Source organism: Neolamprologus multifasciatus, chromosome 14, assembly GCF_963576455.1.
Source record: "Neolamprologus multifasciatus chromosome 14, fNeoMul1.2, whole genome shotgun sequence".
Taxonomy (NCBI): Eukaryota; Metazoa; Chordata; class Actinopteri; order Cichliformes; family Cichlidae; genus Neolamprologus; species Neolamprologus multifasciatus.
The window spans coordinates 8,484,541-8,502,796 of NC_140452.1; the positions used below are offsets into that span (position 1 = coordinate 8,484,541).

The 18,256-nt window shown below is 40.8% G+C and overlaps 1 protein-coding gene across 3 annotated transcripts in view; it reads right to left on the reverse strand.

Moving 5' to 3' along the window:
- Positions 1–450: 450 nt before the first annotated feature.
- cadm1b (cell adhesion molecule 1b) overlaps positions 451–18,256 on the reverse strand; it is a 171,601-nt gene continuing 153,795 nt past the window's right edge. For 2 of the 3 annotated variants that reach the window (XM_085131686.1, XM_085131685.1), the window contains 3 exons: positions 15,867–15,917; positions 3,039–3,167; positions 451–2,872 (listed from right to left, as the gene is read on the reverse strand). In XM_085131686.1, coding sequence (XP_084987812.1) covers positions 2,754–2,872; positions 3,039–3,167; positions 15,867–15,917 — 299 coding nt within the window. In that variant the 3' untranslated portion in view covers positions 451–2,753. The remainder of the gene's footprint in view (positions 2,873–3,038; positions 3,168–15,866; positions 15,918–18,256) is intronic. The other variant, XM_085131687.1, reaches the window with a different exon arrangement.

An 18,256-nucleotide genomic window follows, 5' to 3' on the forward strand; every position in this document is an offset into this window, starting at 1 on the left:
AACACTCATGAACCTGAGAGAGTGAAAACAAACATACTCAATATCAAGTATTTCAAAATAACAAAATCAAAAACGGAATTAGAACGATGCTTCTGGCGATCTTTTAACGTTGCCCCATTAAAAGCAGCAATCACCATTTAAGATAAATATCAAATCCCAGAAAACAAAAAGGTCATGCACATAACTGTTCCCATGACACTGTAACTACAATCCAGAAAAGTTACTTTTATTGTAGCTTATTATAGCTTTAAGTACAGTATTCCTCTCTGATAATACAGTACTACAGAGCCTTGTCCTTGAAAATATCCAAATAAATAATAAATGAAGTGAAGCTGAGATAATAACACTTTTTTTGTGGTCATTAATTAAGACAAGTACTATATCCTGGAATACAACATTCTAGTCAGTGGAAGCTGCCAATACTTTTTTTCTTTTCCAGCTTTAAACTCATTCCAGCTTTTTTATGCTGCAGGTTGTAATTGTGATGCCGCTCTATGGTGCGCGGACAGACGACTGGGATGAGTATTGGCCCTGTAAGTTAGAAAGGACGGATATATACAAGGTATACTGTAAGAGTGTACATGAGGATACTGTATGATACTAACCATATGCCTCAAAATCAAAGGAGAAGGCACTAAATTAAGTCCTTCAGTCTTTTCCTTTATAATGATAAGTATCAAGAGGTGGGTTTAAGGCAGTGGTTATCCTTTTTCATAATACATTTACAGATTTTTTTTTTTCCTCCATTATTTTAGGCAATACAATGAAATCACTCGCTAATTACCAAACGGATTTTCGTCTTCTAGTCAGAGGCATGAAGCGCGCGCCGTGTGCACACTGCCGATTTGTGTTGTCGAACAAAAAGAGAGAAATTTCTAACAGCAGACACTTCGTCTGTGAAGGTTTGTGGCTGCAGGAGGACAGTAAGAAAATTATCGTTCCCCCCAAGTCTAAAGCTATCTGCAAATCTTTGATAACTTGTAAGGCCGAGAGCCCTCGCAAGTTATCAAAGGTGAAAAGTCTAAACACACAGCAAGAAAATATAACTCATTCATATTTGCAGCAATACTTGTGTATGGGTAAGGGCAAAAAAAGAATTAAAAATAAGCGGTGAATTTTTTGTTCACGTGCTGTATTGACAGAGACGTGCCTTGATATTTTACATGGGCAGGAAACACTGAAGGCCTAACATTCTTTCTTCCCTTAGATACGGCAAATAAAAGGGTAAAACCTTGGAAAATTAATAACTCAAGGCCTTTTAACATCTCCCAGTTAATTGGCCAATATAGTGTGCCATCAAATAAAGTCAGTTATTTAGCGAGAAGCTCACTGCAAAGCTCTATGCTTTACACAAGCTATACTTGCTGTATACTGTATAAGCGCACTATAATTATTAGATTTGGTCCAAGGTAGACTACGTGGGTGATATGAAAAGGTGACAAATGTCATATTTAAAACAAAAGCGCACAGACACATGGCAGGGTATGCCAACAGCTAATCAATACCTTTAAATAAAATGTTACGATCAGTGTAGCAGGACCTATTTTGTGTAAGGCGTGTATGTGTGAATGTAAAGTTTGACCCATAATAACACCTGCAAACAGAGTCTTTTGGGTCAATAACTACTGAAGAGGGGTAGAATCAGCTACACTTACAAGCTGCAGTGAAGCTCAAGGTAGCCAAGTCTCAAGCTAGCTGGCTGTTGGCTGTAGTTTTCTATTTATCATAGAGACATCAAGCTTATCTGAAGCTTAGCAAAAGGCATTGTGTAGAGTTATTCTCTCTCTATTATAGATTCATTATTTATGTATTCCAATGAGAAATGACAGAAAGGGCTATATAGAACTTAGAAGTGTATATCATGGCACTTTACAGCTGCCGAGATATCGTAGGTGGAGTTGGGCAAAAGCCTCTTAGCGACTAATCGTCAGAAACCACAAAAGATTGGTTGTACTGTGTGGTTTGGTGCGAAATGGTACGTACCGCCACTTTTACATCACCTTCATGTACAAATACATTCTATGATGAGCAAAATTACTCACGACTGTTATATAAGTAATCGACACAGTGAACCTGACCTCAAAGGGGCTGAGGGAAATCTGCGCTGTAATACTTGAAACCCAATCAGACCTGCATGTACGAGGGAATGTGGGCACGAGGGGGGGCCTCTGATGAACTTGCAGGCACTGTTGGACTTTGACCCAGCGGGGAGAAATGTGTTGACACCGTATTCCAGTTAATGAACTCTGTAGATTGCTCCAAAAAAGAAAAAAAGAAAAAAGCACTGAGGAGCAGGCTCATCACACTGTATCTGGGTACATGAGCTCAAAGCTAGCTGCGGCACACATAGACGAAGCCAAATGCAACAAAAGATCAAGTGGAGTACATGATAAAAGACAAAAAAACGAATCCAATTCAACCGGCGTGTGAGGGGAAAACAACGAAACAAACAAAAGAAAGAGAACAAGGCACAAAATTGTCTGTAAAATAACTGAACTGTACAGAATAGGCCCCAGCTGTCCAGGAAGGGTCGAATAGGACACTCAGCAACACCTCTTCTTCTTACCACTTGGCCACCACGTCAGTCCAACTTTTCCCGCCTTTTTCTTTCTTCTCCTTCTCTTTAAATATTGCCCTCCCTGCCTTTAAGTCATCTTCAACCAATCAGAGTTAGACACAATGCTCCTACAGCACCACCACAACCACCATCCCAACCACCAGCATCCCCACCCGTCTCTCCTGGCCTGTCCAGTTTAAATATAATACTCCTTCTTCTCGTCTGTGTTGTTGTGTCCCCCCTCCGCGTTGATGATGGCCGTATCCGCATCGGCTGCGTCGTCCGCCCCTTTGGCTTCATGCGTGAAGTAAGTTCCTGCAAAAGAGCGCACGCAAATTAGCTGCATGCCGCCTCGTCATTCTCTTGTTCACTTCAATCCCATTGTGCTCCCTCGGCAACAAAGAAAAAGCAACACAAAAAACCCACTTGAACGCTTAAGATGTGTTCATGATCAAGTATGATTGCCCTGCCGGTGCTTTACCTTTGTGTCTGGCAAAGTATCGACCAAGAACAATGAGCGCGCAGAGGATGGCAAACATCACCACAGCAACCACTCCACCGATGACAGCGTGGTCAATTTTCTGCGGTGCCCCCTCCCCGGCTCTGGAGTCTAAAAAGAGGACAATAACCGTAAATAATTTCATGATCAGCAAACCCTCTCAGGCAGCAACAAAACTAATACCTTCACAGAGACGTGGACAGCACTGGAAGCTGTGGCTATTATATCATTAGGCTGCCAAAATAAACGAAATTGGTTTGTTTTGTCTCAGAGCATTTTAGCATGACCTAACCACAGAGTGGAAACTCTTGAAAAAGCTGCTGAGGAAAAAAAAGCAAGCTTATGTTATTTGCCAATGAAAAATAGATGATAAAACAGCACAAGCTGGTCCAGAGAGGAAGGTAAACTGTTCACAATATGTTGCTAAACATCCTTAAAATAAGCTATAAATCATTTCAGTTTAGTTTGATTCAGCCTGCTAATAACCAAACTGATGCTTTTTACATTTTTCCTCACCAATATCCTTCCAGGCTGTATCTGCGGCATTATAATGCAATTGTCTGCAAAACCGTTTAAAATTAAGCACCTGTTAATTCAAATTCAAACCCAAACCCATTCACGTATTACATTTAACACTGACGTTTAGCATTTTGGGGGAATAGGCAGACGGGCTTTCTCGCCAACAGTTAAATGAGAAAATCAATATCACTGTTGTGACTGCATGGTAAATAACAAGCTACAGGCTGCAGCCTGTTAGTTTAACTTAGCATAAAGCCTGTAAATGAGGGGCTGGGGGTGGGCTACTGTGGCCTACGGTAACAAAATTCCACTAATTAACCAAATTCAAATACTGTGAATTTACAGGGAGTGTGTGCCAGACTGCTTCTCTGAGTTCTGCGGCAACTTGTTCTTTGTGCTAAGCAAAGTTAACTCGCTCCTGAATGTAACATGTACAGACATGAGGGCAGCATAGATGAAGAATGAATGAATAAGGACCTCGCAAAAGTCTCAGCCCACCCTTTATTTCTTTATGTTTTGCTAGGAGAGCATGAAAACAAAATGCAAACAAAAATCCAAATACCGTACATAAGACAGAAATATAGTTTCTGTACTGTTACTACAAGCTTGAAAGTCAATATTTGGTATCAACAGCTTTATTCTTAACTTTGTTTTAATTTCTCTAAGTAGTCTCAGGAATAGATCTCCAGGTTCTTGAACGACATTCAAAGCTCTTCTTTGGATGTTGACTGCCTTTTTGTTCTACTCTCTATCAAGATGATCCCACACTGCTTCAATGGTGTTCAGATCCAGACTCCGGGGAGGCTAATCTGTGATTGATAGTGTGCCACTGTGTGTTTCTATTCCAGTATGCTTTTACTACATTGGCAGTGTGAAAAATGAAGCTGTTGTCAATCAGATACTTTCCAGGTGGATTAAAATCTGACTATATTTTTCTGCATTCATAATTCCATCAGTTTTAGGAATATCTCAATACCTCTGGCTGAAATGCTCCAAACCATGACAGGGCTTCCACCGTGTTTTACAGATGGCTGCAGACTCTCACTGTTGCACCTCTCACTTGACTTCCTCCATAAATATTGACCATGATTTCAACCAAAAATGTCAAATGTTGGATTCATCACTCCATAAGACCTGTAGGAGCCATTTTTGGATTGATACCTTATGTATGCCGCTAGAGGTCACTTTTTGAGTGACAGATGTGTTTTTGATCAGAAGCAGGCACATAGTTTGTAACCCCTGCGCTGCTATGTTAATCGTGGAAATAAAGAATCTAAAGCACAAGATGAGTAAGGCTGAAATTATTGGACTGTATCAAGTTTAATAAGTTAATTCATACCAGAGACATTGCGTCACCCTCGCCAACGAACACCTCAGTGGCTTCAAGAGTAGGCTTAGCCTCTATAATACATTAGCCTTTCTCCCTGTGTCCAAAGGGGCCAGATGCACATATCTGGTCCTGTGTGAGGTTTTTGCTGGATTTTTTTCTATTTCTTAAGGACACGATTTACTATTTATCTGCTGTAGGGAGTTTAGGCCTGACACTCCTTCTGTTGCCCTCTGTTTGTCCAGTTTTTTAAGGACACAGCACACACCACGCTGAGATATGCTATGTCTCATTAGGAATCACTGGTGCACAAACACCGTCATATACTGTTGATCCTGTCATACTGTGTTATCTTTGCATTCTTCATAAATTTAACTAAGAAATGGGAACAAATTATGCATTTTTGTGACATGCTGCTAGAAACAAAGTTGTCTGTTGTATGTAGACACAACAGTGGTTCAAGTTTGGTGAGTGAGACCATCAGAAAGTCTGGAGAACTATCGCTCAAGACTTTGAAAATTACTAGAAAATCTGGCTCATTGAAAGAAAATATGAAGAAACTAGGGCTGGCTCGAGACTTTAAAACGGTCATTTAATTAATAAAAATATCGAATCTATTTTCTGAGCAGGTTTAGAAAAGTCACACTTCTGTCTAAGCATACATTTGTGGCGTTACACTGTTGAACCCAGCTCGTTACGTGGATATTTCTAGCGCTTCGATAGCTGATGTAGCTGCCCCTTGAGTGAGCGATGTTGAAAAATGTTTTAAGACAGTTATTTCACCATGAAACAGTAGACACTGTCTGCAATCTCAGCGAGGGTTCACACACTGTAAAATACAGTCTGATTTAAGAGGCCATTTCTGGAAGTTATAGAGCTCAATCATCAGAAATAGACACAAGTCTGGAGATAAATTGGCGCCCGGTGTCCCCATGCAGAGAAATACGTGGCTGCCTCAGGTGTCAGAGAGTATCACTGTCTAGCACTTAGCCAGATTTATCCGTGCACCACAGAAGAACATGGCAAAATTTGAAGCCTTTAAATTTCTAGTCTCAGAATAGTTCAGAGGCATTTATCAATAGTCTATATCTGTGCACATTTGGACTGATGGAGGAGTGGCGGGTGAGGGAATGGCTCCACTGTTCTTTGCTGCATGAGGGAGCAGCTCAATTTTCCATCAATCTCACTAGTCATGCTCTGAACTTGAATGATTTTGATAAAAGACGAGCGGAGAGTTCAGAATTTCTTAAAGCTGCGAGGGCGTAATAAGTCGAGTCGAAGGGTCTGAGACGAGCGACGCGGGCAGATCTCGGCCTAAAAAACAACACCTTATTTAAGCTGCGTTCACTTAGCACCGGGACATCTTAGCAGCGGAGCTACAATGAAACTAATTAATGAGAAAAGTTGTGTTTCAGTTGAGCGCTCTCTTAAAATGGACTCGTCTTCACAGAGCAAGCCGCTGCTGTGCGTTGGGGTGTGCGAAGCAGGGATGTGCAAGGCGCAGTTTGTTTACTGTATCGAGGATGTCAGATAGCGCGGCTCATTCCCCGAGGAGAGAGAACAGCCCATGCTCCATGCTAATGAACATGCACCCACTAAATGGCCTGCGAACCGTCCTGTCTCATCTCCCCTCCCTCGCTCACTCCCCACCCCCCACACCTTGCTGCCCTCACCTTGCTCCCCGCTGTCTTCCGTTTGACACATCCACCAGGAAACATGCAGGGTCTCAGCCGCCTCTGCACACCGAGGGAGAGTTTTATTTAACAGGTAGAAAAATTCGCCCAGAGTAAGCACCGAGACCTATCACAAAAATGTCAGAGAGAAACCAAAAATCCTATAATACCTACAGTATCAGCTGTTATGGTTGGTTGCATTTCATGTTGCCTGCATTAAGTACACTACTCAACACTAGTTTTTATTTTTATCTTTCTGTGCTTACTGCAGAGGATGTTCTGCAAAAGCATGGTCTTAAATTTAGTATACATACAATAGATAATGAAGTCTGCAGCTTTTTGCAAGGAGATAATCAAACAGTAGCAAAATAATTCAGTGCAACACAAATGTCTGAAGTGCATTTTAAGGTAATTCCTAACAGAAAGGTCAGTACCTGTGAGAAGCACTACTCTGTCTTCAGAATTTTTCTCTATTATCAGGCAGGGTAGGTCTGCTGGTAAGATGCTACTTTTTGCTTTTTCTACAGTGTTTTTTAAGGAATCAAATCAGAGTCTAAAAGTCAGAATAAACCACACAGTTTTCACTCCGAGGAAACCAAATTTTTCCATTTTGTCAAAGAGAAACTAGGTATCTTTTGGTGTCGACTCATGAGCACTCGACCCCTTGCCATGAAGCATATTTTGCAGTGTTATTTCTTGTTGTGCTGGGCTAACATTGTGGACGATATTTACTTCAAACCACAGGTTAGCTGTGGTGCCTGAACATCATCAAAATAAGGGTTAAAACTGAAGCTAATGGCTGACTGAAAACAAAGCACAGACCTCCCTAAATGCAGTGAGTGACTTTGAAAAATCTCCTGGCTGAGACAATTGTGACTAAAGCCACCAACACACCTCCAGCCTTCCTATAAGAACCAATGCCAAAGGACACCTTGTGCTTATCTCTGCGATGCCAGCAGCTTCTGACAATAAACAGCCTTTGCTACTTTGCTACATACATTTGTTGGCCATATCTAAGTCAGATGAAAGGAACCAAAAGGCTTCTTTTGGGTTCACAAAAGGTGAATTCAAGATTTTTTTTGAGACTTTAACAGCAATTTAACAAATGCCACCTGTGGATAGATAAGTGCCAGACAGTGAATTGCTGGATTAACCCATTTAAAAATGACACACTTATACAAAAGTTTAATTTTTTGGCTCATCACTTGATGAGGAGCTTCCCGACTAAAGATCCCTGTAAAAAGATTAAAAAACCACCTTCTCACACAATACTCTAATGCAAGTGTAATAACATTACTACCTTTTACAAAAGGGCCTTTTGTGAATTAAATTCGTGGCTTAACACCTGCAGAGCAAATCTCCAAATGAAATAAACGGGAAAAAAATGATTCCAGCAAGCTGCTGAATGCTTCAGAATAATTCAACCTCGATTAAAAGAAACCAAAAAGTTCATACACATTTTATTAACTAATCCAAACGCACACGTACCAAATATCAGGAGCCAATCAAGTTTAGTGTTTACTTAAAGATGTTTTGACATGCAGGCAGGTGGAATGCGCTACCTTGTGATTACTAGGAAACCTTCTTTTCCTACTTGCAGCTAGCACTTAACCTGCCAACAGTGAATCCTGTATGCATGTCACAAATTACGGACACACCTCATTTGTGATCCTGTAAGATTGTATGTCGCTCACATGAAAGACTGAGTAAGCAGAACATTGTAGAATAGCAACGTTAAATAAACAGTAAAAAGGTTTCCTCTCAGATTTACCTCATAAAGTGTTACAGTAACATTACTATCATTCGTCCACCATCCCGTGATAATGCCTTTGTCACTCACTGCTCCAGCACATCCAGGATCAAGATTGTGATTCCTTCCGGCATACATGTTCAGTATATATATATAATACTAGACTGTGCTAGGAGCAGGAAAAAAACTCCAAATGACAGGCAGTATTATTAAAGCAGCCTTTGTGGCCTCACTTGAATTAAGTAGAATTTGATTATGTCTGTAATGTGGCCGGTGTCCATACCGCCAGCACAGCTCTGCTCACGGCTCGGTCGGGGAGTGCTGACATGCCCACACAGGCGTCCTGACAGGATGTGCACAGCCGTGGGGATTTATGGGGGAATAAAGAGGATTTGCAACTGATGCCTGTGTCTGCACGGTGGTGAAATCTGCTCCGCTGAACTCCCAGTACCACATGCTTTACAGTCGCACCTTTCCAGCTCTGTACTGGAATGACTAATTGCCTCTCTGGTCAGTAACAGAGCGTCCTATCTGACTGCTACTGTCACTGTTAGAGATCACAGCTGCAGGCCTGTCACCGGGCTGATTACATGGACACATGATTTCAGCCTTCCCATCTTTTTCTTTTAATAGTTTTCCACTCACATAATGAGGAATTTCAGCACACATGCTTCAACCCAACACACACGCGCATTATAATTTATAGATGTAATTACATGGATATAATTGAAACAATGACTCTCGTGCATTGATACAGACAAAAAAAAAAAAACCTTTCACTTGCACTGAATAGAGCCTCAGAGTAACTATTTCCAGGACAAGGGCAGGACAATGAAGCATTGCTGCAGAGTAAACTTAAGGACTGTCAATAGCCATTTTTACAGCATTGAAGTGCTAACATCCGCAGCTCTTGTATTTGTTGCCATTCGAAAAGGAAATGAACGTAATGAAATGAGCATACGTGGGCAATCTCCACCAAATCATTTTTTTGTATTGCTGTTGTAGCAGACCGTCAATAGAGCACAACATTGTCCTCAGCTGAATTCCAATGTCAATGCTCGCCCGCTAAATAGATTCCCCGTGTCTTTTGTAATAACCCAAACAATGATTCGAAGATGTACCAATACAACAGTGACATTTAACAGAGGTGCTCAGATGCAAGTGAAGGCCTGACTGCAACTAATAAAAACTGAAGTTGAATGGAAGCTATGCCATTGAACTTAACCTCCCTGTTTATTGTATCTTTTGAGACTGGCAAATTTCTTGCACACAATAGGGAGAAGTACCCATGGACACTTCATCCTTTCTGTTTTGTGTGTTTTCACCCCAGTTAAGATCAAGGCAATGGAAAAGGTTGACAAAATAATCAAATCCTTTCTCTTTTGCTAGAGTTTGCTAGAGTTGACCAAGGTGAGGTGCCACAAAAGACACAGTGTGAGAAACATAACATTCAGCCTTGAAACCCTAATGTGCTAAGAACAGTCCTATCTATCTATCTATCTATCTATCTACCTACCTACCATGGCATGAGGTAGCCTTTTAACAGGGTGGGTTGGCATACTAACCATTTCCCTGGAGAGCAATTAAAATGGACCATTAAAATATATTATTTTTTACTTTTAAATAAATAAAAAAAAGTCACGAAGGGAAAATAACCAATTGCGAATGGGAGTCAGTGTAAACAAATGTGAGAAAAAACCTAATTAGCATTTCTAAATGATTCTTTCATTTTTCCAATGAAATACTTCAAAGAAAAAAAATGATACATGCGAGAGTTAAAACAGCGCTGGTAAATGTTTAATGACTAATTATGCTGAATACTAAATGCACAGTCTTTGTTGAAGTCAATAGCGTACAGGAGTTAAGACTTGACTCCCAAGACTAAACAGAAGTGGAAAACCTGTCAATGACTAAACTGCTGGAAAACATGCTTGAAGACCTGCCAGAGATGAATTCCTAAAATACTGTCTGGCATTACATTGCGTGACTTATTTACTAAAAAACAGACAAACCCATGCTCGGGTCGGGCCCTGAAGTCATGTTTGTATTCAGTGCAGCTGCATGTTAAAGTCATAAAGATCTATAAATCCCTGACAGCTTCGCCAAGCACGTAATAAACCTACATTATTGTTAGTAGTATTATTAAGTCCAAAGGGTGCTGTATAGAAGCCAGTGTGGTGTTTACTTGCAAAGCTTATTATTGGCAGCTAATTTACAGCTTTGCACCTTCTATAAACCAGAAGGATGAAGACTTAAGAAATCCACCTTTAACTCATAACAACCCAAAGCCATGTTTAGTTAGCGCAGTGGTTCCCAAACTTTTTTTGCTGGGCCCCCCTTGTTTTACAAGAAAAATGTTCGCGCCCCCCCCTTGCGCGCGCGCGCGCGCGCACGCACGCACGCACGAACACATCCTCCAACCACACAGACCCATATTTTGCTCCATTGCGTTTATTTTACACCTCAAACATTTAGTAAACAATTAAGCAAATACAAGTAATCTGCAATAAATTACAGGTAGTAAGAAAATAAACTACTAACTCTTTTACGCTACGTCCACACCTGCACGGGTATTTTTGAACACGCAGCTGTTTTGTCCACGTAAACGGCGTTTCGAATCACCGAGAACGGAGATTTTTTAAAACTCCTTTGAGTTCGTCATGCAACGTCAAAGGTATGTGCCTTTTTTCACGTCACGCTGTGTGCACGTTATTGTTTACATGAGATGAATTGCAGAATGGCAGATAGAGACGAAATACTGTTAATCTGACTATCTGCAGGTTTTACACGCTTACATATATACACAGTTACTGTCCCTCCATTTAGAAAGGCAGAGGCATCACGGTGTAATTATTTTACATGTAGTTGTTTTTTTTCCTGTGTAATAATATTCAACATTGCTATCAATACATTTTTCAAAAAATCCCTCTGAAAATGGGTTCAAAAACATAAACAACTGTTGGATGCTGTTTGTCCGTGATTTGAACCGAGAGAACAAATTGTGGCAGGAACGACCTGATGTTATTTGTATCCCGCTGTAACTTTACTGTATAAAGAGCTAACATCTCCAAAATGTCAGGAGTAGTTAGTCATTACAACAAGTGTTTGTGAAATACAAATCAAGAATGTGGGATACTGTTTGTCTGTGATTTAAACAGCCCAGCGCTGCTCCCAACGAAGGGAAAACCAATTCTGCAGGGAGACCTACCTTGGCACTTGTGCAGGTGAAACCAAAGGGAAGATATGCTTCACCATATTTTTCTAGTCTTTGGCTTAGAATGAAGTTGGTTTGGAAACATATTCAGCTATGCTTCATTTCCTGCTTTGCGTTTGCGTGGGCGCCCGTGCTAGCAGTGTCCAAGCGTTGTTGTTTTGGGTTTTTTTCCCTTTTCATGCCGCGCCCCCCCTGCAATGGCTCTGCGCCCCCCCTAGGGGGCGGGCCCCACACTTTGGGAACGTCTGAGTTAGCGAAAGAAATATTGCGTTTAATTCTGTTGTAATACTACATAAATTATTTATTATTTAGTGAATAATTCTAGTCACGTTTGCAACCTAAAGATTTTTTTTCCTCTCCAAACAGTGTCTGCAAGTCATTTCAGGTTAAACAGCACCCAGCAACAAGCTATTATAGCATGAACTCAAATCAACTCAAATCTTAAGAACAATTTTCAGCGAGAATATCGAGCTGAAACTGTAAAATTATGGGTAACAAAAAAGAAAAAATTAACCCCAACCCCCTTCCCGCCTTTCCTTTGGTCCTACAGATTAATCAGCAGAGGTTCTGCTGCAGCATGATAAACAACAATTTACCCTGGACTGCAGATACGCTGAAACATAGGGTGTGTTCAATCAAGTCTACAAGATAATTCCCTGTTCCATGTCTTTCCTCTGGCTCCTCTCAGCAAGCTGGGGGAAATGGAGGGGGTGGGTTACTGGAGGCTTAGCCAGGATATGATGTCCCTGCCTTGGATCATCTCTGAGCATCTGACGAGCTGGAGCATTATCGCCACAGACTCCCTTTATTCCTCCAGAGCTGGAGATTCTGGATAAATTCTGACCCTCTGCCCACAAAAAATACACCCACTGACAGCATGCTAGAGGCATACTATTTTTTTTGTTTCTGTGATGCTGTGAATGTCGGTTGTCCATCCTGAAGACAACATTCTCCTTCTTTCAAACTGAAATGAATTTCTCCCAAACAGCCACATACTAAGTGCATTTAGCGCGATATGTCTGGCGTAAGTTCAAGCAGTGACTTATCTTTCCCCAGTGGTCGACACAGACACACAAACACACACTCTCTGCATCTTTTCAGACACTGGAAGACCTGACAAAATGAACTCCTGTGAAACTTTCTGAACATGAAACAGCACAGAAGGCAAACAACTGTGACTTTCTGTGCTTTAGGTCTGGGGGTGACGCTTCTGAGGCGTCACCAAGGGGAAAAAACATCACCAAAAAAATACTTTAAAAATAAATAAAAAAGTCTACCAAGCAAAATAACATTTTTTCAATTTTTTTGATCCACAAAAAGGAGCAGGAGTTGGTTGACTGCTTTCAGAAATCCTCCTACATACCTGGTCTCAATCCCAACTCATATACTGATGCTTAGTCCCTTTGGCATCACATTTTAATGCACCAGGTACCACCTTAGAGTAATTTTTCAAGGTTCTGGGCAGTTTGTGAGGCCATAGCCAAAGACGGTAATGGCAGAGAAGCCTGCCTTCTCATGTGGACTGTGGTTGTTACACTTCATCATCCCACAAAATGGTAATCTGAACCCCTGCTAGTCATAAAATGAATGTGTATGTGGTGTGTTGAAAGTAAAAAAAAGTCTCACAGACTTTCTTAAACAGAACATATTTATGTATTCATTTATTTTATTGAATACATCTGTCCAAGCGACTCTTCTCAGTCTCTACATATTTATTAAAAGCTCCATGCAAAGGCCGACTGTAACCTCACAGAGAGAATAAAATAATGGACATAGTTACCGTGACAGCACCCATGGGAAATCCCTTTTTGAAGCAGGACATGACCATCGGCGTAACTTTGTGCTGAACATTGGGGGGTCAAGATCTCTGTCTAAATAAATAAATAAATCTGGGTAAATTCCCAGATGATTAGCAACTATTTTGCTGGTAATACCTGAAATGAGTAAAGAAAATCAACAGCCTATTTATGTAAGATACTTGATAATTTTATTGGAGGGGTTATATTTGTTGGGTCTGATTATTGGGGGGGGGGGGTCATAACCCCCCTAACCCCCCTGGAAATTACGCCCCTGGACATGACCACAAAAGAGTAGCTCAGGCTGTTAAACTCCAACTCCACCAATGAGCATACTCTGGATAACCCTTCTTTCTGAAAAGTACGATGCGAATTTACAAAATGGGCAAATTAGAAAGTTGTTCGCTCACAGCCATCGATAGTACCGAAGGCAACCCCGAAGACAAAGTTTTGCAACCCAAAATATTGCCCTCTGGTGGCCACTAAAACAAATGCAGGTTTAAGGCACTTCCAAAGCTTGACTGATGTTACATTTTTAAGACTGATGCCAATAACAGTAGTCGGTTGTTTAAAAATCCAATAGACACATGAAACATAAACATATTTCTCTAAAGGTTGTGATGTTTAGTTATTCATTAGCCTTTCCTAAAATAATATGACATCAGACAAATATGGCAGTTTAGAAATAATCTTCTTTCAATGTCACAACAAGTTGTCAAGTTGCCTTCTGGCAGAGAAACTATGCAACTATGCAAAGTTATTTATAATTTACAATTATGTGAAGGTTTTAATCAGTTTGTAAGCTGCATAATTATGTTGGGTTTTGTAAGGAATACTACAAGGATATGTGAGCAACTAAAGTAGCTAAAATAAATGCTACCAAACTAAAACAAAATAGATGCTACCAAAGACTTACTGTACTGTACCTTTAAAATTACTAAGGATCACATACAGTAGCTAAAGAAGTTCAGTTGCCTCTGATTACAAAAAAGAACCCTACAGCTGGTGGTGGCCATGCCAAGTCATACCAGTCTAAATGAATGAATAAGAAATTGTTCTGTATACTTTATTAGAGAGAGGAAAATGCTTTACTTTGCTGTTATGCTGATTAAGGTAGCGCAAACCAATCTACCGCAAGCCAGCTTAGCATTGCCCCTGTGACAGGGTATTTAGAAGAGTAGTGAACTGCAAGAAAGCTCAATTACATCCTCCCAGCATGTACTGAATAAATCACGTTAAATCCTCTTTTCAAGCCTGTCTTTCGGAAATTACTGGAATGTTACAGCAGAAAACACAGAGGCGACTGCAGCAGAGGAACTCCGAGGAGAAGAGCTTAGAGAAAACTGCAGAGTAATGCACAGCTTTGCAAAGCAACTTCCTGTTGTGACTCTGCCACGCCCAGAAAGAGTCAGAAAGCTGAAATGAGGCTGTAACCATGCAGTGTGATCACTGACATGCAGTACTGCAGATAGTGAGGACACATAAGGAAATATTTCTTAATTTGCTCTGGGGAAGAGCTGTGTCATAGCGGTTTATGGAGGAGATCTCACACATATAGCCCTGTTTTTAGTAAATGCACACAAATACTGCTTAAAGGCCGGTGATCCAATGACTGTATAAATGAATGCTGTCTAGAAGCATCCCCCTCTTTAGACTCCCGCAGCTTTTTGTTGCACTCTTTCCAACTTATTGGTTGCATTTTGTTGATCCAGAGTTGCTTTTTGCTTTTTTACGACTTTATGAATTGCAGAGTGGTCAGAACAAAAGAGGAAAATTGACATAACTCTAAAGTAGCTATTGATAAACTGATCTATTCTTTAAGGATAGTTTTTGTATTGAAATGTCACATTCTGGCATATCCAAATGTCAGCTCCCAAGGTTGCCTCGCCATCTGTCTAGCCTTAACGGTGCTTTTGAAATAATAGTAAAACTTTGAAAAAAAAAAAGGTTTATTTTGAAATGAATGTTTTTTTTTTAATTTTTTCAGCCGGGGTAAATCAAAGCGTAGAATCCAGCACACAGATGATGCCAAAAGGGTGCTCTGCTAAAAACACTGCAAATGAACTGCCTTTCATTGAGTTCATATGTGTTTGAGAAAATAGTTATTGATGTTTTTTGGCCTCGCAAAGACGAAATGTGACTGGCATTTGTAGAGGAGATGTAAAGGGCATTATAATATGATGGATGGGCCGGTTGAGATATAGCTGCAGATGCTGATAAGATAGCAGAGCAGCACATGCGGAGTCTCTAAATTTTCTCAGATCAAGATCATGTGACTGGAAAAGCCTGTGACAGGTGTCTCTGGCAGCCCTGCACTGCCTGTTGTCATTGTCACCTATCAGAGGCACTATCTGATTAAAACTGGCCATCCACAGTCTCTTAGCTGTAGGTACAAACCAGCGTTCACTCTCTCGCTCTCTCCAAACATCTTATTGCGCTTGCATGCAGGCTCTGTCTCTCTCTCACACACACTCACACGCACACACACACACACAACTATTAGGAGGGACAGCAGTGGGGGCATACAGTACCTTGCGTGTTGACTGGGTTGGTGGTGGGTGTGGGGATAGTAGTGGGAGCATCTAGATGAAAAAGAGTAAAAAATAAAGAACATGTATAAGAAATAAAGAAAGACAAGAGTAAAGAAAGAGACAAAAGTCATTGAAGATGAAAAGCTATACTATAAAAATTATGACATGCACACATTTTAGCTACTGTGTGAGTTACTGTAAGGTCATGCCCGTAGCTTTGAGACTGGTTCAAGGACAGAGCAACGCTTTTTAAGTTTATCTTAAAACAGAAGTCAGGTACAAAGTCAGGCACCCGTGTGAACATTTAAACATTGTTTGCACTGTTAATTCATCCTCTTCTTACTGGTCCTAACGCAGCAGTTCTCCAATCAATTTAAGTGATTTGGTACTTTTTTTTTTTTTTTGCAAAACACAAGAAAAAGCAAAAAGAAAGAAATTCAAAACTTTTACAGGGCCTTGCCAATGTCAGTTAAATCAAAATCAATCAAGCACCTTTCAAAGTCACATTTTTTAAGTTATGAAATCTTTTTGTCTAACTAATCATCTGCTGCAGCTCGAAAGAGAAACACTGCCCAGGAAACAAAAGGACTTTAGAGGATAGCCTCTTATTCAAGACGGGGCACAGAAGATAAGCTTTGTTTTGCAAAAATCGGGACTGCTTTTGTTCTCGATTTATTTTACTGGAAACACCTAAGTAGCACGGACCAGTATGAGTCAGAAGATTGGAGCAAACAAACGTGTGTTCATGTTCGTATGGACACCTGACTGGTGTTTTAATACAGACATGGAAAAATGTGAACCTGTCCTTCAAGCAAAAGCTGTGATGTAAAAGCTAACATCAGCATGTTAACATGCTCAAGCAACAGTGCTAACATGCTGATGCTTCAGAGGTAACATTTTTACCATGTCTGTCATATTAGTTTGTCCAGACGTGTGTGGGGGGGGGGGGGGTGCAGGGTGGTGGTGAGGTGCAGTGTCTGAACTATATTTAAATGGCAAACCATTGAGTAATTGTTGAGATAGAAAAGTCAGAGAATCAAGTCATCCAGAGTCATCGTCTGGTGAATCGACATTGCTTTTTCTCGCTGGGGATGACCATCGTAATACACAATCATACACTTGGCTTTTAAAAATAAGCCTTCAAACTGCCACGTGGAAAAACTGCTTGTAAAATGTGCACAGGCGTCGTCACGCCAGAACCCAGAAAACTGAGCCTTGTAACAGTTTTATGAAAACATGTATTTTAACCTTTATCTTTTCCTAAACAAGTGCTAAAGTTTTTGTGCCTAAACTTAACTGAGCAGAACCAATGAAACAAGCAAAAGAGAAAGTAAAAATGAAACTTAAATTTCAAACTTCAAACCAGACAAACTTAAAGTGGTCCAAGCCAGTCACATGGCAGTACCTCAATGTATTTAGGCATGCGTATATGGCGAAGGTGACCTGCTCAAGTTCAATCTGAACATCAAAAAGGGGAAGAAAGGTGACTTAAGTGACTTTGGTTGCTGGTGCCAGACGTGCCAGACGTGCCAGACGTGCCAGTCTGAGTATTTCATAAAATACTAATCAACTGGGATCTCTAGTGTAAAGACACAATAGCCCAAAAAAGAGAAAATAACCAGTGAGTGGCAGTTCTGTTGACGTCAATGCCAGAAGTCAAAGAAGACTGGTCACACGGCTTTAAGCTACTAACAGTAATTCAAATAACCCCTTGTTACAACAAAGATATGCAGAAGAACATCCCAGAATACTCAACCCCGAAGCAGATGGGCTACAGCAGCAGAAAATCACACTGGGTGTCACTCGTCTAAGCCAAGAACAGGAAAGAGAGCCGAAGATTCAGGCAAACTCATCAAAACTAGACAGCAGAAGATTGGAAAACATTGCCTGGTCTGATGAGTTTTGATATCTGCTGTACCACCTGCAGATGGTAGGGTCAGAATTTGGCATAAACAACACAAAAGCATGAATCCATCCTACCTTCTAGCAACAGTTCAGGCTGCTGCTGCTGGTGGTGTAATATTGTAGCGGGGTATCTTCTTGGCACACTTTGGGCCGCTCATTTAATGCCACAGCCTACCTGAGTATTGTTGCTGGCTATGCCGATCTTCTTATGGCTGCTTCAAGCAGCATAATGCACCATGCCACAGAGCTCAAATCATCTCAAAGTGGATTCTTGAACACAACAAATAATTCACGGTACTCATATTGCCCCCACAGTCTTCAGATCTCAGTCTGATGGAGCACCTTTAGGATGCGGCAGACCAGAAATCTACAGAGAAAGTGTGACGCCATAGTGTCTATATGGACCAAAATCTCTGAGGAACGTTCCCAACACCTCGTTGAACCTGTGTCATGAAGAATTAACCCTTTAAGACCTACCATAGAAC